The 21,481-nt window shown below is 38.3% G+C and overlaps 1 protein-coding gene across 1 annotated transcript in view; it reads right to left on the reverse strand.

The window, feature by feature from the left end:
* Window positions 1-21,481, reverse strand: part of LOC145979942 (uncharacterized) — a 66,970-nt gene that overhangs the window by 25,225 nt on the left and 20,264 nt on the right. Inside the window, exons 3-4 of the mRNA XM_083112887.1 lie at window positions 13,373-13,486; window positions 4,470-4,580 (exon numbers count right to left, since the gene is read on the reverse strand). Of these exons, the coding sequence (XP_082969013.1) occupies window positions 4,470-4,580; window positions 13,373-13,486 (225 nt within the window). The remainder of the gene's footprint in view (window positions 1-4,469; window positions 4,581-13,372; window positions 13,487-21,481) is intronic.

Consider the following 21,481-nt stretch of genomic DNA (forward strand, 5'->3'; position numbering starts at 1 on the left):
TTCTTGATTACGAGTTTATCTCCACATGATTCATTTTAATAAATACATTAATTCTTTTTTATTGGTAAGTTGCGTTGTCTCTAGTGGCCTATTTCAGTATTGAATGCATTCATAATTTTATAATTCATCGTCTTTCTTGAGATTAAACTACTGATATAAATATTTAAGTTATAAGATAATAATATAAATGATGAAAAAAATGCTTCTAAGAGTTTAATTTTCTTGCAAAATAAACGTCACGTTGGAAGAAATGAATCTTCTTAAGTATTAGAAACAATGTGAGGCACTTAGTGAAGTGCAATTCTCCTGGAGGAGAATTCTGCTCTATGTGCTTTGGAGAACACATTGCGCACCTTTGGTACGTTCAGGACTTGACATTTCTTCTCAATGGCAAGAACAGCCAAATGAGGCAGTTTGCATCCAGCATCCTGTTTCGAGTAAGCCTTTTCAAATATTTTAAGGACAACCATCTTCGTAACGCTGAAGAGTTTTGGGCAAAATTTGTGTTTCACCTTTCAGGAAAACGTTATCACAGGATAAAAAATCAGACAAAGGTTACAGTTATCTCATAATTCAAGAAATATTCTGACCCTGGCAATACTTACTCTTACTCTACCACTCCAACGTACAACGGTCTGTGTTACCCAATTACAGGCACCTATGGAGTTCGTGGGAAGAATTTCTTCGATTTTGATATGTACGAGAAAGAGCGAACCTGCATCTAATGATTGAAGAGTGGCAAATCCTAATAAGCGTTCTTTTACCTGCCCGCGATTTGTTTTGAATCGAATTTTAAGTGTAATTTGCATTTTAAGGTTCACGTTCAATACATTTCCAAATAATATCCCCTCATTAGCTTCAAAAGTATCGAAGAAATCCCCTTTGTTAGGGTTTCCTCAGACTCATCATCTCGAAATTCAAGTCTCTGAATAGTAAGAAACCGCGATGAACCCACAACAACTGATATGTAGTGTCGGTTTTTCTCCGATCACCTTTGGTCCTGGTTTCGATACCCAGTGGAGGCACTTTAAACTATAAGTCCAGTCCCGATTAACCTTACTGTGCATAAAGTGGACTTTAAACGCCAAATCAACCAACCAACCAAATCTTGAATCAACTTTGAATGTATTTTAATAATTAGCGTTGTCACTAACGACAACGATTAGAATAATTTGCCCGCACTACACTTGTGGTCCTGAAAATATTCGTGATGTTTTAAAATCATCCACATTCAACACTTTTCCCCAGTTCTTAAGACTGGGTAAAACTTAGGTTAATCTCGGCTATTACAGGACATAAATGAATGAGAAATCACCTATGCCCGGGTCGGCGCTCGAATCTTTGACGAAGCAAATTAATATTTGTTAATCAAGTTGGTATTATAAGCAGGAAAGTGATATCATGCAGAATACACCACTTTGAAAAGGTGAAAATCGTCATACTCTTATAAATGAACTCTCTTATTATTCGATATTTAATTAACTTCAGTTGTGGGGCCGGGGTGGGGGGGGGCGAAGTGTCTGACATGGGGCGTCCCCCTGCCCCTGTCACTGCTTCCAACCCTCTAATAACTTCGCTGCTGATAGCCTCACCTTTGAAATGGAAGCTTGTGTGTCGGCGAATAATACAAAGAACTTGTGTTCACTGTCCCTCTTTCATTCAAAGTCTGCCGTTTTCCTTTTCAGCTTTTCCTGCAAAACTTCCTGTCAGCAAGCAAACCAAATTACAGAATTTTTATTGCCCCTCCCTTGCATCAACCTTCATTCCTACTTTAGGCCTGGATTTATGGCACTTACCCGCTACTGCAGGTCAGCCTCGTCCCTATGTTTGGTGTTTGCCCCCTGAAGTAACGGTGTCCATTGTTCAAAGCGAAACCTCTGTCAGTGGGGAACGGCGAAAAATAGTCTCGCAATACACCCTGGTCGTAAACAAGCTCCCGCCACCCTGACATTGCTGTCAGCTTTCCTCTGAAGTTCGATAAAACTACTACTTTGTGAAATGTGTTTAATAACGAGTGAAAATGTAGACAGTAGATACTACATGTATTTTGCTCATAAACTTGAAGGCTAAATTTACAGAATAAAAAGAACAGCTACGACATTTCTTCATCTGATTTACAGAAAGGCTAATCGGGACTGGACCCACAGTTTAAAGTGGGGTTCAAATCACAATGTGCCTTCACCAGGTATCGAACCCGGGACCTTTGATTACAAGGCGACGATACTACCACTGTACCATCGGCGAGTTCCTTCATAGAACAAAGATTCCTTCTACGACGATTATACAGAACTTAGTGCACTTCCTTCATTTGAAATCTATTCTATATCAGCCTCAGTATTTCGTTATTACAATCCAAGGAATAGTACTCTCCTTAAATAAGAAATAAAGAAATAAAAAAAAACATTGGAAATAATCTTCAAACTGACGTAAAAAAATCGAATCCAACCACCTGCAGAATGCCTGAAGGAAACAACAAGAATTTTCTCAACAAAGACATATCCGAAATTTCCATAACATTCTAATAATTTCGCAACCAGTGCAAATAATCATGTGGTAAAATCTTGTCGTGGTTTCCTGTAAACACTAAAATCGCCAAATTACTTCTTTTCATATTTCCCGTATTTTCTCCTCCTCTTTAGCTCTCAGCTGTTCGGAGTGGGATAATGCAAGATTATTTGTCCCTAATTATCTCCTTCTCTTAGTCTTGCTTATATATTTTACTCCTTAATAACTTTCCCAACAACTCCTTATCAATTTGTACTGCCATGTTTCCTACAATGCTTTTCCTACTTCCTAATAACGATCACTTCTGTACACCCTTTGATGTAAAAATTAAATAATAATAATAAACCCTATCCGTCGGTCCGTTTATCTTTCCAATCTATAGAGCTGAGACTATTTTTACAAGATAAACCTCGGATGCAGACATTCCACGATGTTTTGGCCCCTCCTTCCACCTTCTCTACCTGCCCTTTTACTTGATGTTATTCAGAATTGTATTAGTATCTGGAGCACTATCGTAACATAAAGTTATTAACCTGGAATATTTTTTTTTTAAAAAAAATGGGGAGTAACGATGTGTTTCGAAAGAGTTTAGGTATTCATTCATGCCTCTCTCTAGAATAGTTTTCCTTTGACTTGATACACGCTTATCAACGTTTCTAATTGAAATACTTTATTCCAAGCAAACAAGTATTTGCAACTGATTAAAAATTTTGCTTTTATTTTTTCGAGACATTCGAGACGAGACGAGACTTTTCAAAAGCCGTCCCGTCCCGTCTCGTGTCTCGTCTCGAAAACGAGACGAGAAAGGCATTCCGTCTCGTCCCGTCTCGGATTTCAAAAGGCTTGTCCCGTCTCGTGTCTCGTCTCGTTTTCGAGACGAGACACGAGGCGAGACGGGACATGTCCCGTCCCGTGAGCAATACTAATGCTAAACTTTATCTACCTAGCGAAAGCAAATTGTCCTTGCCCCTCCTCCCCAGTTTTGGCGCCTTGGGCCTCCTAGTTTTGGAACTCAATCGCCCCCACTGCTTAGGAGCATTTAATCCATATATTTTATAAACCAGCGCAAAGCAATATACAGGATGAGGCAAAAGTCAGGTTCCGAAGGAAAACAAATACGTGCATAGAAACACACACACACATGATTGATGATTGATGTGTAATAGGTACAGCTCAATATATGCACCATCTGCTTGAATGCATGCTTCAATTCGTCGCTCCTAGTTACGTAAGGCGTCTGCAAGTATGGTCGGTGTCTGTGATTCTTCTTTTGAGATGGTCCAGGATCTTACTTTTCATAGCGTACACGATGGCCTTTACATGCTCAAACAAATAAAATTCCATGGGTGTTACGTCCGGCGACCGTAGAGGCCATGTAGACGGAATTTGCTTCACCCTGTACTTCTAAATTGCGTTTTCAATAAACCCTGGGATCAAGATAATAATATGTCATGGGAAGACTCAATGCAACCATTTTTTTCGTCTCACAAATCTATCGATTAAGGAGAGTGACAAAGTTGGAAAGGGGGAGCTGATGGGGCTGCAGCCACTCCAGAAATTTTGAAAAATCAAAATTTACAAATGAAAGCTGTAAATAACTTGGGGAAAACCAAAGTTGTAAATGCGAACATCACTTTAAAAAACTATTACAATTTTTGTCTTTAAAAAACTAATATTAAAAATGACAATTACGAAATATTTATAGCGCATTCTGACTCCCCTTCCCTTTACAATTACAACCGCCGCCGAAAACAAATACTGCGTGCACAAGTGCCACACCCTTAGAGAACTACTTATGTTGCTTTCCGGTAACCATCAGGTCGATAGTTTTTCCAATGTCTGACTTCCTTTAGTTTTTACTTTTTTGTCACTATTCGTCACAACTAAACATTATACCCTGTACACTACAGCTACATCATAAAGGAGAATTTCCACGTCTGCAATTAACGTTAAACACATCTTACCTAATTTCTGGCATGACTTTTTAGTGCAAATCTCATTGGTTCCATCGTCACTGCACGTGCAAGTGTTGCAATCTTTCTTGTAGTTGCCAGGTTCACAGACTTTCGGCTTCTCTGGAATATAATAAGTATTATAACCGTGAGAATTGTGACGAGGTAGTATGTATTCTAGTACTTCGTTGCTGATGTAATGATATTAGTCTTTTTTAGGCATTATTGTATTATAGCATATATTGTATTTATTTTTCTTCTCCTAGCTTCTCTTCTCTTTTCTTTATCTTTTCTCTGTGTTTCTTCTTTCACGACTTCAAACAAGCATCAAAATTATAGAAGACGTTAAAGAGGTCGTCGCCCAGGTTGAAGATCCTGTGTATGTACAGAAATTGGATGCAGTATTGAAAAAGAAGAGTGTTTATGCAACAATGGTGAAAGTTTGCAAAATTCTGCATACAGATGGACAACGTGTGGATGATCTGGAACTTGATGTGTCTGACTTTGTTGCCCTAAAATACAGTCCACTTGTATCTTGCGAAGTGGAACGTGTGTTTTCTGATAATAAGACTGTTCTAGCTGAAAACAGAAGGAGTTTCAAGTTCGAAAATTTGTTATCAAATGAAATCATGATCTCGATCTGTCATGTATTGTGTTTCATTTAGCGCAGAACCATATTTATTGAAAAAAATCTGTATAGTGAATGAGCATTCAGAAGAATAATGCATATTCATTGCCTGGCATGTAATCTTTCATAGTTTGTAATATACAGCATTTCTAAATTAAACGGGTTTTTAAAGTGCATATTTAAGTGCATATTTTACACTTTTTTAGTGCATATTTTACACTTTTTTAGTGCATATTTGCATGTATATTTTGCGTTTTTTTAGTACATAACTATCCGAGACCTAATGATTATGGACTAACCTGTGGTTACACATGGTGTTAAAGTTCCTGTCCTCATTGGAACGCCACTGTACTTCAAAGAAAGTTCCGAAAAATCAGTTTCCCTCTGATAACCATATGTGAAGTCCACGTGGAGCCAAGTATATCCTCCCCTCAAACCTTTTATAGTCTTCTTCGTATCTCATTTACCCTTAAATATATGGTTAACCCATAACCAATTTAAATACCTAAGAACCTCATTTTAGTTAACACAACAATAATAGCTATATATATTTTCCCCATTCAATTATGACCGTCAGTTCAATTAAATCGTCAATACGTACACAAGTCGGTACGTAAAGGGTATATTGAGTCTACTGCACACCGGCCCAAAACCCCCAAAGCCAACATGACCCGGAGCAATCTACCCTTAAAACTCAAAATTTCTCCTTTAGAATTTCTCAAAGGTCTATATATATATATATATTGGGCAAATTACACCCGGCCATGCAGGCCTAAGAAGGGTAATATATGGCAATACAGTCTACCAGTGGCGATGCTCCTATGATGCTTTTGAGGCTTAGCCTACCCAAAAAATGTTGAAATTAAAATGTTCTTGTACCCTGTAACAATCAAAGTTCGTTAAAACGAATTAAACTATGTAATCCGAACGTTTGGTTCCGCCGATCCTTCCAGATGTCTCGGCAGTCAGGCCAGATAGAGGAGAGCGCGTTCGGTCCGAACTGTGAGGCTTTTGACGAAAAGCCTCGCGGTAAAAGGCAGCTACAGCCTAAGCTCTGTGTAGGTGGGAGGCGAGAGTAAGGGGAGGGGACTGCCGATTCGCTGGGTGAAAGCGGCTAGCCTCAGAACCAACCTGTTGTGCTTCTAGTCTTCTTGTGCAAAGTGCGTCGTTCACGCGCTGCATTGTTGAATGTTAATTTACTTCAAGTGCATGCGCGAGTGTGTTTGTGTGTGTGTCACATAGTGTATTAATGTTATAAAAATGGCTGATACTGAGAGGACATTGACGTCAGTGTTTGAGGAATTAAAAGAGAAACCATTTTCAAATTGGACTTTTGAAACCAAATGTGCTTACAAAGATAGGCGATGGACGCCACATTTAGATATTAAAGTAGCAGATGGAGGAAGACAAAATAGAAAGTTTCAGTTTTCATGGTATAAGAAATATCCTTGGCTAACAGGGTGCTCTAATACAAGTAAGTTATATTGTTATACCTGTATTCTGTATGGGGGTGAAAAAGAATGGTCATCATCTTCTTACGGGTCTGTGTAACAAAAAAGTTTGATAGAAAGGCTCAGAAATATCAAAGTTCAAGAAAGCATCTTCACAATGAAGAGAGTTTTCTATTGTTAGGTCGTGGAAGAATTGAACATGCATTTTCTGAAGGAGCTAAACTTCAAGCCATCAAACACAATGAAATCGTGAAACAAAATAGATTTGTAATCGAGACTTATCGATGTTGTTTGCTCCTTGGGTAAGCAAGAGCTTGCTTTTAGAGGGCACTTTGAAGATCAAAGTTCGGACAACAAACGCAATTATCTTGAATTATTAGAACATCTTTCCAAACAAGAACAGTTTTTACGTGATCAGTTGCACTACTCTTCAGGCTTTAAAGGCACGTCAAGTACAATTCAAAATCAACTGATTGAATCAGTAACTGACGTAATTAATGAACATATTAAAGAAGAGCTACATTCCTGTGAGTTTGTTGGTGTGCAAGCAGTCGAAACTCTCGATGTTTCTTGCAAAACTCAAATGAGCATTATTCTAAGGTTCTGTACACAAGATGGTCCTAAAGAGAGATTTATTGGCTTTTATAACGTTTCTAGTGATAAAACTGCTTTAGGGCTATCAGAAGTTATTATTGGAAAGTTTCTGATAAAATAGTGAGTCAAACCTATGATGGGGCCTCTGTAATGGCAGGTGATCGAGGAGGCGTGCAACACATTTTGAAGCAAGTATGTCCAGGAGCTATATTTTTACATTGCTATGCTCACAAATTAAATCTAGTGCTGCTATATTGTTCAAAAACAATCAAACAAGTGAGGTTTTTCATTTATAATTTTGCAGCTTTCCATACATTTTTCAGTAAATCCTCAAAGAGAAGAGTACTCTTAGAAAGTAAAGGGTTCAGATTGCCACAAACATGTAGTACCCGCTGGAATTTTAATTCCCGAGCAGTGCATGCAATTTATGGAAAATACAATGAGCTGAAAGACATTTTCCAGATAATTACAGATTGAAGATTGGGATGCAGATTCGTTCAATTGTGCCTTGGGTCTGCTTAATACCATTAATAAAATGCAATATTTTTTCCTGCTTTGCCTTTACAAAGACATTTTTACATATATAGACCACCTTTTTGCACCCCTTCAATACAAAGTTGCATCAGACATAAATATGTGTAACACAGAAATCAAGAAGACCATCGAGGTAATAAGGAATATGAGATCAGAAAATACTGTGAAATTATGTGTTGAAAACTCTAAGAGGATTTGTAGTGAAATAAGTGTAAGTGAACAAGACTTCGTGGCTCTCAGATGCTTAACCTACGAAATCTTGGATACATTGACTGCACAAATGGAAATACGTTTTGGAGATCTTGAATATATAAAATTTGAGAATTGCTAGACGAAAATAGATTTGGGAGATATAACCTAAATTTTCCTGTGATGAAATTAAATTACCTTCTGTCCACATATCCATTTTTCAGCAAACAACGATTAGAAAATGAATTAAAGAATATCTATGCTGATGAAGAAAAGCATTTACCTTCTGCAGACCTTCTAAAATTCATAGTTAGCAATTATCTTCAAACAATCTACAAAGAAGTAACACAACTTATCAAGTTGGTCTTGACATTCACTCTTACAACAGCTTCCTCCGAAAGAAGTATGAGCACCCTCAAGACAGTAAAAAAATATCTCCGTAATTCATTGAAAAATGAAAGATTAAGTTCTTTCAGTACAATAGCCATTGAAATAAAACTAGTTAAAGAACTTTCTATTGATCAAGGCTTCAAGAAAATAGTAATTCGTACTTTTGCGACTAACAAGAATCGACGCATGGACCTGCTGTATAAAAAAAATATAAGGTATGCAGATTTTTCAGCCTACCCAGTATTTATGTCTTAGCTTTGCCACTGCAGTCTACTCAGCCTGAGTCCAGAATGTCCTTTGTCTCTCCCAGTCGGCAAGGTTCTCCCACGCCAAACTCCTCGCTCACCCAGCTCAGAAGCCTAGCCAATGGTAGACCTTACCTTCGTCACATGTGTATTTCGTCTACATGACGTCACAAATGAGTTCTCCTACACTATGGGCTTACACTTTCCCACCAATAGCGTCTGTTTTAGGAACTGGCAGTACTTGCCAAGTCCATATGGAGTAAATGTTGTTGCCAATTCAGTTTCGTTAGAGATTTCGTAACGTGAGGTTGCGGTTGCGTTACCTTTGCTAGGTTGTATTATTGTGTGGTGCATTCTTTTTATACAATGTGGAGACCTTGGGAATGCAACGTCGTTGCAGTTCCTGTTGCATGTCTAAACACTGGAGGAAAAAATGACATCAGGGCTTCTCAGAAAAAAACAGGTGCTGGCTCGAAACCAGATACGGCGTTCGGTAGGCTTCCTCTCGAGCTTTGTCAAAGATACCGAACTGGCGTTCCAATGAGGACTTGAACCATACTAGGACATTGAGATCATTTAGATTTAGTTACAAGCGAGTTTAGCGTGCTAGAAATTTACTGTTAACCAATTTTACTGGGATTTTAAAGCTTAGAGAGAGAAGTGAATATTCTTCGATTTTGTGACTGAGTCCAATGATGTACAGTCGCGAACAGTTCTGGGTTGTAACCTACCGACTTTCAGTGGGATAGTTACAACCCAGAGGTGCTCGTGACTGTACGCACTATAAGATGTCTCATGTCCTATGAGTAGCACTAAATAGAAGAAATTATGAATTGTTTATTTGTGTTTTATTTAGAGGTTTTATTGTGAAAGTTTTACTTGTGTTATTGATTTCGAGTATCGCCTAAGATTACCTTAACATCATTGTTGAATACATACCACCATTCTAAATAAAGAGAGCATAAAGCTTAACTGTAGTAGAAACCCACAGACTTCGAGTTACCAGACCGGAAACAAGGTCCTTTTACCATAGGTTATCTTGAAGCCAAAAAATGCCTTGTCCAGGTGATCTTAACATGGCGGCGAGCGTACTTCCAACTTGTCACAACTATTTTGAAGATTAAGAGCCTTTGCACCACATAAAATTGCAATCTTTAAATTCATTCCACTTACAAGTGAGATTAATTAATTTCTTCATAATAAATGCAAACAGAAATAAACATTACAAATGAACTAACCTTACTACTTGATTGTACTACTTGATTTAACTGTCCGAGTTAAATATCATAGAATTACAAAAAGTGTAGAAGACATTAATGAATGCCATACGTAGATAAACATTGTAGCTATTCTATGACAGTTATTACAAAGGGCTTTGGCTAATGAATTTATATTTCTAGAGGACAAAATAAAAGGATTATTATGTAAATTATTGTTTGAATTAACTTTAAATAGGCTATCATAATGTATCATTTCAGTAAAAAATACTTTTAGCCATTGATTAAGGTATTAATTATCGTTTGCCACAAAATGTTCGTTTTCACTATGTTAATTCAACATAGCTGAGATTTGAATCTTGTAGATTAGGCTATACAAATATTCGCGTTAATGAATGATATTTTGACAGTTAGGTGAGAAGAGATTGGCTACTCTGGGTACCAATTCCAATGTTCATAATCATGCAACAACACATATGTGTGTGCACTTCATGCACAGTTTGATTATCACAGTGGTGCAACCACAGGGGGACAGGAGGGCATTGCCCCCAACCTTCGACGGGAGTCAATTCTAAGAGAGGGGCAAACATTGACGGCCAAGGACACCTGCTGGGGGCACAGAGGAGAATTGCCCCATTCCATTTCAAATTTTATGCAAATAAAAGTACATTTCGTAAAATGTTTTGTTATTATTATTATTATTATACGTATATCCTGGTACTTGCTCCCCAGACAAAAAATCGTGGTTGCGCCTCTGGATCATGAACAAAAGATCTAACCAGGTATACTCACTCCTAAAGGTATTTTGAAGTTTTCATTACGCGCAGACATGATTATGGCACGTTCTACCATTCGTACATTTTTAGTGTGTTAATTTCTTGTTTGATTTTTTACATATGGTTTACATGATTTGAATGTCTAATAGCATTGCAATAAGGCGTGAATACAAGTGCGTATATCTTCCTTTTTCCTGATCATGAACATAAAAAAAAATTAAATTATTTATTCCACGCCTAGAATCAATACATAGAGGGATAATGCGAGATAGAAAGAAATGGAATGGAACAGAAAAAGGAAGCTAAAAAAGAAAATCATAAACAAAGAGGAGGTGAGGGAGGCAAGGAAATAAAGAGAGAAGAAGTACAAAGAAAAGAGGAAAAAAGGAAAATCCAGGCAGGATTATAAGAGAAAGAGAAAATAGAGGAAGGAAGAAAGAAACACAAAGAAAAAGAGAAAGAAGGATAGAGCAAAATGAAGAGGAGAAAGAGAAGAAGGAGAGAAGGAATATGTGTAAAGGGAAGGAGAAGAAGGAAGATTTGGTGTAAGAGAGGGAGAAAACAGAGTGAGAAAGAAAGAGGGAAGAATAAGGATCGAGAGAGAAGGAGAGAAAGAGGAGAGAGAAAAATGAGAGTGAAACAGAGTAACACAATGAAAAACAGAGAAAAATATCGTTACGTTCTCCTAGGAACGGGGGATCGAACTAGGGACCTTTAGATGTCCCGATGGGTGGTGCAGCTCGATCACTATTCATCCTCATGACAAAAGAGCACTCTCCTCTTGCTGATAGCTCAGCGGTAAGGAGCGAGAGGTGAAACACACATTCAAGAGATGGCAAAATACAATCACTTAGATTTTACACTTGGATCACACATGGTTAGATAAGGTAAATTACCTGTCTCTCGCCGACAGCTCTGATCTTCAAAGCCAACGCTTAGGCGTGAACCTGTACAGTTCTCCCAAAACTGTCCTGCTGCTTCCAAGCCACACTCTCATGAAAAAAGACCCTCACCGCCCGTTGCACTCAATACTTATTCCTTCGCCTTTCTCCATAATGCCGAGCCATTACTCTATAATTACTGTTGGGTCAGGGCCTTATTTACCTGTTTCAATACCATTAATTCAGGAAGGTTGGTTAACTTCTGACATGGCATTCCTTAGATACCTATGAGTGCAACAGCTGGTGATCGGGTTTATGAACTTCACACCTGATAAAGTTTCTCAGTTTTGTGGGGGATGTTACGATATACAGGGTGTCTCAAAAAGTAATAGAGCAAACTGACACAGGTGAAAGTACACGAAAATAGAAGCAAACAAGTCTCAGTAAACATGGGTCTGCAAACGAGCCGCTTTCGAGATAATCGCGAATGTGTGGTTACAAGCCGCCACTGACTTCATTGTTTGTAAACGTAAACCTAGTTGGTAAAATGCTAATAATACAGTAAGCAAAGTGACTCGCACAGTACGATTAGACTGTGTACTGATTGTATCATCCTGTTTGATTACAACGCCACCTCTCGGAAATCTCTGATTTGTAAACAAAGAGCAAACCGCAGAACACGCAAGGAGTAAAGCACTCGGTGTTTACAAAATGCAAGCACTGACGGCATATAACCACACATTCGCACATAATATTAGCATTTTACCAACTAGAACGAACATAGGTTTCATGTACATATGAACAAAATCTTTAATTTGCATTTGCATTCGGAATATATCCATCTTCGCCATATTGGAATCACCCTGGACTATGCGGAAGAGAGGCTTCAACTACAAGCTCATCATTTCCAGTCTGTTAAATCAAAGCCTGTGGTAGAAACCTCTGGAAACATTACAAAATCAGCACAAGGTTGAAAACAAATTACATTGATATTTATTGATGTAAATATTTTTGTGTCTAATGGATTATGTCAGGGCAAATTTAGTCTCCGTAGCAATGTATTTGATAAGGTAGTACAGTAAACCCTAGTTAATACGAATCCCAAAGGACCGAAAAATCAAAGAGTTCGTGTTAAAAGAAATCGTGCTACCAGGGGACTCAAATTTTATTGTTGCAATACAGTTCTGTAGTGTCTATAAAAAACGATTACAAGTTTCAGGTTCGTCTCTAAATTTCCCAAGAACACGAACATTTAGTTCTCTTGTAATCTACGGTTGATACAAGCATAAAAACACAGTTTTTTGTGGCCTCTCAGTAGAACACACGCTTTCATCAGGATGAAAGGAGCATGCGTTCTCCTGAAACAAACCGTTTTTATGCTTGAAACAACCGTTGACTACAAGAGACCTAATTCTACAATGCAAGCAACGCGCACATACAAGAAAAATTACACCAACAATTTCTAAGGAAACATTGAGGACTAAAAGTGGTAAACGTTGTAAGTGCCAAAAGCGAGTGTTGGGAAATTGCATCGTTCCGCACATCAGCCCGTAAGAACATGCACACTAGTGACCTCTTTACACGCCATTTGAACTACTTAGCCACTTTTCACGTTTACCACATTATAAAGCATGGTACATTTCACACTTTAACGTGGAAAACGGTGTTTGAATTATTGTGACACTTACAGCGTTTACCAATTTTAGTCTTCAATTTTCAAATAAGATGAGCATTCTTAATAGATCTGTAATTTATTTACACATACCTTACAGACCAGTTCCCACCCACCCTTAACACTCCGATAAAAGTTCTGCTGTTTCCACCATGCTAGGCCAGCAACAGGAGTTTAGGATCGAACCCTGAACCAATTGTATAAAAAGTAAACAGGTTCAAAAACTTTGAAAATTAATTAGTATTTGGCCCTAAATGCTCTTGTTTTTTTTAAAAAAACAATAACAAATTAAGAATTTAATATAAACAGTAACAGTTTTATTACTAATGTTACAGTACCTGTATTTACACACGGTACTTGAGTGCAAATTTCATTGGTGCCATCTTTGTTACAGGTGCAAGTGTTGCAATTCTTCTTGTAAACTTTTCCAGCTGGGCACGTTTTAGGTTTGTCTGTAATATAGGAGAGAACGGATTCTTATGTAAATACATATTTATGTACGAAGCTGAAATCAGTTATATATATATATATATATATATATATATATATATATATATATATATATATATATATATATATATTGAATTATCTTTGCACGCCATGGCATGGACTCGAAAATTCAGTTTGTATTTTCCATATTTCTACATATATTAGCTTCTCGCTCATATTTTACATAGTTTAATTATTTTTACATATTATTTCCATATTTCAGAACATTTCTCAACTTATACTTCATATTCGCCTAATAACTACATGTCCCCGAGTGACCGAAATAGTTTTTTTATTTACTCCTCCCAACTGTTTGCTTTTGGTATTGTAAAACATTTGAAATTTCTGTTTATTTACAATTGATTGATTTAGTTTATTTTACTTCGCGTTTTGTGCCTCTTGGCTAATTTGCGAAGATGGGGATGAGTGATGAAATGATGAAATTGATGAATGGACATTTACAAACAAGCAAACCCGACCGGGATTCGAACCCGGGACCCTTGGCGTCGCAGCGCGATGTGCTAACCACTCGGCCACAGGGTCGGGCTGTTTATTTACAATTGTTGTCAACAATAGAGAATGAGGACTCAAGCATCAGCTCCTGATTGTTACAAACAGGCCAATCAGGGAAAGCTGGAACAAATTTTATTATCTATCTAACAACATATTAATTTTGCATACCTGTACCACCCAGGATTTGGCCGCATCTTTGAAAAATGACGCCCAAAATCAAGTTTTTGCAAATATCTCGCTTGGAAAGCACTTTACAGCAAAAGAGGTTATGATGAATAATAACACAATGTAACAAAAAATATTTTTTTTCTGTTCCTGGATAATAATTGTTATTTCCTAATTCCTTGTGTTCCAAAAGTATAGAAAATGGCTATTATTCCTCATAAACTTTGTTTTTGTAGCCAGGACAATGATGTTTTAAGATTTGCCCTTTACCAGTACACGTTTTTTTCTCATTACGAATAAAGAAGATAAATAACGTGTCATATTGCACGCTGTAGCAATATACTGGTCTCCCCTATAACTGAAATGGACAGGTCTTGGCATTCTGCCAGCAACAATAGTGCAAATCGTGCAGTTTGAAGCAGTTCATAGTCGTCCTAGCTGCCTAATTAGATACACGTTTACAATGGCATCAAGAGGCTGCAAGTATATGGCAGACGGATTTTGTTATGTGTGGCCATTTTATCAAGAAAAGAGGAAATAAGTACTCTGTGAAAGCGTCTGCTAAAATGTGTGAAGCATACAGAGCATATTTCGGCATGTCTGTAGGGGAACAAGACGAAACCTGGGCACCTCATTTCACCTGCGAGAACTGCAAAAAAACTTTGCAAGGTAAGACGGAAAATTAAAATGTAAAATTGTAATAATTTCAATTATATATTAAATGTTTAGGGTTTTCTTGAAGAGGCCTAGAATTTTTTGTTTATTTCAAATGTATTTTGAAAATTTACTTTTACTAGCACATTACATGTTTAACATTTAATAAACTGCTATATACTTTATTTTTACCCACATTAATGTTGAATTGTACATCCTGTTTTGTAAGTTGCTTGTGCACCTAACCAATAGTAGTGCACCTAAATCACAAGGTTTGGGTGCAGTTGTGCACCTGATTGACAAAGTTAATAAAAGTATATAATTTTGTGCATATTAAATATATATCTACATATCTCATGTGTGAAATATGTTGTGAAAATACACATTCGTTTATTTTTGTCTTTTGTCTTCTACAGGATGGTACAGAGGAGAAAAGAGAGCCATGAATTTTACTATCCCAAGAATTTGGCGGAAACCCACTGACCACTCACGTAATTGCTACTTTTGCATGGTGGATCCTCCCGAACGTCGGGCTGGAAGGAATGCGCAAGCTGTTATATATCCGGATATACCTCCGTCCATCGCCCCTGTGCCACATTGCTCTGAGTTTCCCGTGCCCACTCCTCCGGAGAAAAAGCTGCCCTCTTCAGACGAGAATAGTAAGTCAGAGAGCGAGGAAGACATTGATCTTGATACTTACAATTTTCGAGCCGAGGAGAGAAACTCGTACTACCCCAATCAAAAAGATCTTAACGACTTAATAAGAAATCTTGGTCTCACCAAGTCCAATGCAGAACTCTTGACGTCCAGGCTTAAGCAGTGGAATTTATTAGATGAAAGTGTGCAAATAACAGATCAGAGGAAGCGTCATCAAAGTTTTTCCAGCTTTTTCATAAGTCAAGATGGACTCTGCTTCTGCCACAATGTCACCGGTCTGTTTGAAGCAATTGGAATTGACTTCAGTCCAAATGAGTGGCGCGTCTTTATTGACAGTTCGTCCAGAAGTCTTAAAGCCATATTTCTTCATAATGGAAATACATACCCGTCTCTTCCACTAGCTCACTCAGTTCACCTCAAAGAGGATTACAACAGCATAAAACGATTGCTAGATACCTTGAAATATGATGAGTATGGATGGGAAGTCATCAGAGACTTCAAAATCATAGGATTTCTAATAGGTCTCCAAGGCGGTTTTACCTAGTTTCCTTGTTATCTTTGCCTATGGGACAGCAGAGACACCAAAGCGCACTACAACACGAGGTACTGGCCACAGAGGACAGAGTTCTCTTTTGGGAAAAAACAACGTCAAGTGGGAGCCACTGGTAGACCCCCACAAGGTACTAATGCCTCCACTCCATATTAAATTGGGCCTGATCAAACAATTTGTCAAAGCGGGCCTCCCCCATGGCGCAGTGGTAGCGTCATTGCCTTGTAATCAAGGGGTCCTGGGTTCGATACCCGGTGGAGGCACAAGTGGTTCGGATTCCACTTTAAACTGTAGGTCCAGTCCCGATTAGCCTTACTGTGCATAAAGTGGACTTAAAACATCAACTCAAACCAAACCAAAACAATTTGTCAAAGCTTTAGATAAGGAGTCAGCAGCCTTCAAGTACCTTCAAGACTTCTTTCCTAAGCTGTCTGATGCAAAGATTAAAGCCGGTGTCTTCGTCGGCCCACAGATAAAGAAGCTTTTGGCGTGCGGAGAATTTTCCAACAAGCTCAGTGAGAATGAAAAAGCGATTTGGAACAGCTTTGTCTTAGTGGTTAAGGGCTTTTTGGGCAATCATAAGTCCGAGAGCTATGTGGAACTGGTTGAGACTGGTGAAGAACTACGGCAAAATGGGCTGCAGGATGTCCCTGAAAGTTCATGTCCTCGATGCTCACCTTCATACATTTAAGGATACCATGGGAGCGTACTCGGAGGAGCAAGGCGAGCGTTTCCATCAAGATATATTGAACTTCGAACGTCGCTACCAAGGCATGATGGGCAACTATATTTGGGGGCTGATTCGTGAAAGTAATGTACAGTATAATCGTAAATCCCGGAAAACTACTCATTTTTAAATCTTTTGCAATAATTTTGTTCACCACTAGAGTGCAAATATATGTCACTTTTGATGTATATGTGTTTGGTTTTTTCTTTATGTAAATGAAAAACACGATGCAACAAGTAAGGCGTCTTGCCAGTTGCCAAGACACACGACACACCGGCTCGGTCCCCTCGACAGACAAAGACCGGGCGTCGCTGCCTACCAAATATCTTTCTGTTATAAATATATAAATGCCACGACTACGCTCAGTTCCTGCGGGGCATGAGACCCCGCATCCCAAAGTTCGGGTAAGGGTCTGTTTCAAGATAATAATATAATCAAAAGTTAAATTTACACTTACATAACCAAGACTTCAAATTATATTAGCCCTTTCTCATGCTTGAACTCCACCGCAATCGCACCCGCATCCCACTGACCAGTGAGGATACGCATACGATTCGCGATTGAAATCAGCATAATCAATTCTGGCGTCCTTTGGATTGATAAGGCCTCCGCCTCACTGACCAGTAACGGCGGGACACCTCTCCAACCAAAAGGAAGTCAGTTAATTTATACTTATTAGGCAAACTTACTTCAAAGAAATACCAAATAACGATTATAAATTTATTTACTAATCCATATATATGTTAGGATAAAAGAAAGTATACAATCTTCAGATCGAGAAAAATTTACAATGCCAAAATTTAATTTCTGTTCAAATAACTTCCGAAAAACATAGACTGAAACTTGCTTTCTCATAAAATACAATCCAGAGAGCTCCCTCTTATATATATATATCGTCCATATCCCAGCTTAACTTGGTTTCAATAAACAGGTGACAAATTAACAGCAATGATCGACAATTTCCATTAACCAAAACCAAAAGAAAATTACATAAACTTCTTATCCGTAAATATCTATTTGTGCTTCTGTCATATTTTCACTTCAGTATTATGTTCTTTAGAACTCTCGAGGTATACTACCCTCTTCGGGGCCAACCTCCAATAACATTCATAACTAAAGATAAGGGGAGCCTGTCTCTACCCAATTACCAAAGCCATCTCTCGGCCACAAACTACAAATGTTCGCTTGGAATTCCATAACATAACAGGGGACACTGTCTACCCTCTTTGGCTACTTACATTGCAAAAGCAAAACAATAGACTTTTACATAAAACGAATTTCTATAAAAACATTTACTCGACCGGTCACCTATTATAACTGTTTCAAAATTATATCTAACATAAAACCAAAATAAGAAAAACCAATAAACGTTCCGGATACTCAGACTTTAGAAACGGACGTGAAACTATATAAGTTATTAGATTTAAGAGACACCCTCTGACCAGAGGTATGCTCTCGGATTTAAGTATCAAAGAAACAAATTTATTTAAATGAACCTCCTGACCAGGAGAATTCAAAATGATTTAAGAATTAAAACAATTAACTCGACGAGAAGGATGTATAACTTGAATTTATACCGGAGTCGCACTGACCAGTGCCAACTTCGATAGATTTTATGAAACAAAATTTTAAATTATTAAGATTAATTATGTATAAATCAAATTATTTACAAGCCTGCCAAAATCCCCTTTAAGGATCATGCGGACCAGCACAAATCCAGAAAGGTGGCTTACGGAAAACGCAGGACATTGTAGAAGGGAGAGCTGACCAGCCACTCCCCTCACAACGCCTGTGTTCTCCCAGCCTTGGACCTCGACAAGCGATTTAATCACCTAACGATTCCGGAATCTACTGCTATACTGATTTTATCTGCCAGCGAGAACGCTGATATTTATACTTGAGAGATTGCGCAATCCTATTTCTCAACAAAAGATTTCGACAAACTGAAAAGTTATTTTACCCTTTCCAAAAGACATATCCAGAAACACAATGCAAGCTAAACTTATTTACAAACCCACGCAGCGCCGAACGAAAAGAACTCATTGTTGTTAAGGAAGAAAAACAACGCAAGCTTCTACTTGCTTTGCGTTCTTTCTCGTTGGGCCGAAACTGCGTTACAATGTTAACAAAGATAAAAAAAATTGTACATTCAAAAGATTAAAACTCCAAATGAATTTATACGAGGGCTATTAAATATTAAAAAGATTTGCCAAAAATTTTTCAATCGTTACAACGAATTCGTATATTTTCTTATTGAAAACAGGTAAAATTAAAAAAATAACACTGTCCTGGTCACAAAAACAAAATTTGAGGGGAATAATAGGCATTTTCTATGGTTTCCAGTCAGAAGCCTTTAGGAAATAAAACTCACTACACAGGAACAGAAATCGTGTTACAGGGTGTAATCTACATAAAAGTCTCTACAAAATAGGTTCTGTGCATTTTTCTTCTAGGATGCTCCGTTTTGGTCCTAGATGAGCAAGAAATTTTACGTTATTTTCCCGCCCCGTTTTGCAAGCGGGGAAGTCAAGGAAGCACCTTTTCCATGATGTTTTGCAGTATATCTCTTCTCTAAAACTGGACTTGGTACATTTGTTATTTCTTTAAGAATGTCATTTATGGTTCAATTGCTTTTATCATTGCAAGCAGTACTTTATAAGAAATGGGTTAATGCCACCTGTGTGCGGGAGATAAATTGTTTGGTTGGAAAGTCAGGTATCTAAGGAACATGTTGACTTTGTCCCAAAGGGCTATTTAACAATAAAACGCCAATCTACTCGAGGAGTCCCAGATTCGATACCCGGTGGAGGCACATTTGGTGGTTTAGAGTCCATTTTGACCTGTAGGTCCAGTCTCGATTAGCTTATTCGTGCATAAAGTAGACTTAAAAAACAATTCCAACCACAATAACACGATCACAAAAGTTTTGGTCTCTGATCTGGTCAGATATGACGACTGAGCCGTGATGTGCCACATGAAGAGTTGTGGGGGATGGCAGAGAAGTGACTGACTCAATGTTAACCAAGTGGATTTTTGGCATGCCTACTAGTTCACAGATAAAATAGATGAGCTGCATGTCGATGCACGAAAGTCTCTTATATCAAGGGATAAACAAAGACTTCCAGTTCTTTTGCCAGTGATTCTCTCTCTCACCCATCATTCCCTGATGTTGATGGTATATAGTCAATAATTACAGGATTAACAGGGAACAAGAAAACCAATCCTTCGGCTGCTCATGATGTTGGAATGTCTTCAATGTTGAGTATTTGGTAAATGTTATGTTTGAACGAAATAACAGAGATAATCACTGGATCAGTCACTTCTGAAGTGAAAATCAGAGATGTATTGTATCCAGTTGATCCAGAGTTTTTATTTAAAATAATATTTTACTAAAAAAATACAAGACTATTCAGAGTACAAACTGTCCTGTACCCTTTGTAGCTGATGAGGTATGGATGTGGAAAACCAAAAAGCCTTCTCTTTATTATCCTCTGAAGTCCTCTGAACAAACTCTCTGAAAGTTTCACAGATAGTATCAACAGACAAAGAAGCTGCACCGCCAGAGTTTCTTCGTATTATATTCTGTGAACGCTTTCAAGTTTCCACAAGGGGCCTTGTAGCTGTAGAAAATTGGACTAAAGTGTTCAGTGATCTGTGAACATTGCAAGGATTAACTTGTTCAAAACCTGACACTGTTCTATACTCTGTCCGGGGAAACTGTGGAGAAAGGCCGCGCATTGCAGTAGAGAAGGGGAGAAAGCGAGTGGGCGGAGCGAAGCAATACAAGCTCCTGTAAACTGCTAGAAGCTACAGTAGTTTTTTTCCTCCACCACGCAATTCTGTTCCGTCTCGCGCGGAGCTGTGGTGTTTGGGGGTGTGGAGTTAGGGCCTCACACTTTCTTGAGCACGGCCGAAGGTGGGGATGATGTGATCAGCACCACGCTCCTGGCCGCCTTTACCCCCAAGTTTCCTCCAGGTACCCACTTTATACGACGCTGTGTGGGTGCCGGAGCCGCTTGAACAGGTGGAAAAAATCTTCGTTCTTCCCCGCCGGGGATCGAACCCAAGTCTCTCGCGTGGTAGTCAGATGTCCTAACGACTCCTTTTTCTTTTTTAAGGAATACTCCTATGCGGTAGTATTCCCAGTCATTCACCATTTGCTCAACGTTCACACCATATCACTTTTTACTAATATTCTGGGCTTTTCTCATTACGGACGTACAGAAACATCCATATCCTAGTCGGGATTCGAACCCGGGATCCCTGGCATTGCAGCCTATTGTGAAAACCACTCCGCCACGGAGGTCAACAGGACTGAGCTAGCGCGGGTCATACATTTAGAATAGGTATTTTAATAAGAAATAAACCCTCAAGTTACCTTGCAAGAAAGTTTCCTTGTCTTTCGATCTTGCAAAATAAAGCGGAGATAAATAAGTGACATTACTCGTTTCTCTAGCGCCCTAACGGTGCTTCTTAGAACAAAAATGCGCAGAACCTTTTTTGTAGAGAATGTTATGTAGATTATTTTTCATCATCACCCATTTTGCTGTAAAGTGCTTTCCAAGCGAGATATTTGCAAAACACTAATTTGGGGCGCCATTTTTCAAAGATGGCGGCCAAATTTGGGGTGGTACAGGGGTGCAAAATTAATATGTTGTTAAGAATCCTTTTAGGAAGATAATAAAATTTGTT

This window comes from Lepisma saccharinum, chromosome 27, assembly GCF_977018435.1.
Source record: "Lepisma saccharinum chromosome 27, izLepSacc3.1, whole genome shotgun sequence".
NCBI classification, from domain to species: domain Eukaryota; kingdom Metazoa; phylum Arthropoda; class Insecta; order Zygentoma; family Lepismatidae; genus Lepisma; species Lepisma saccharinum.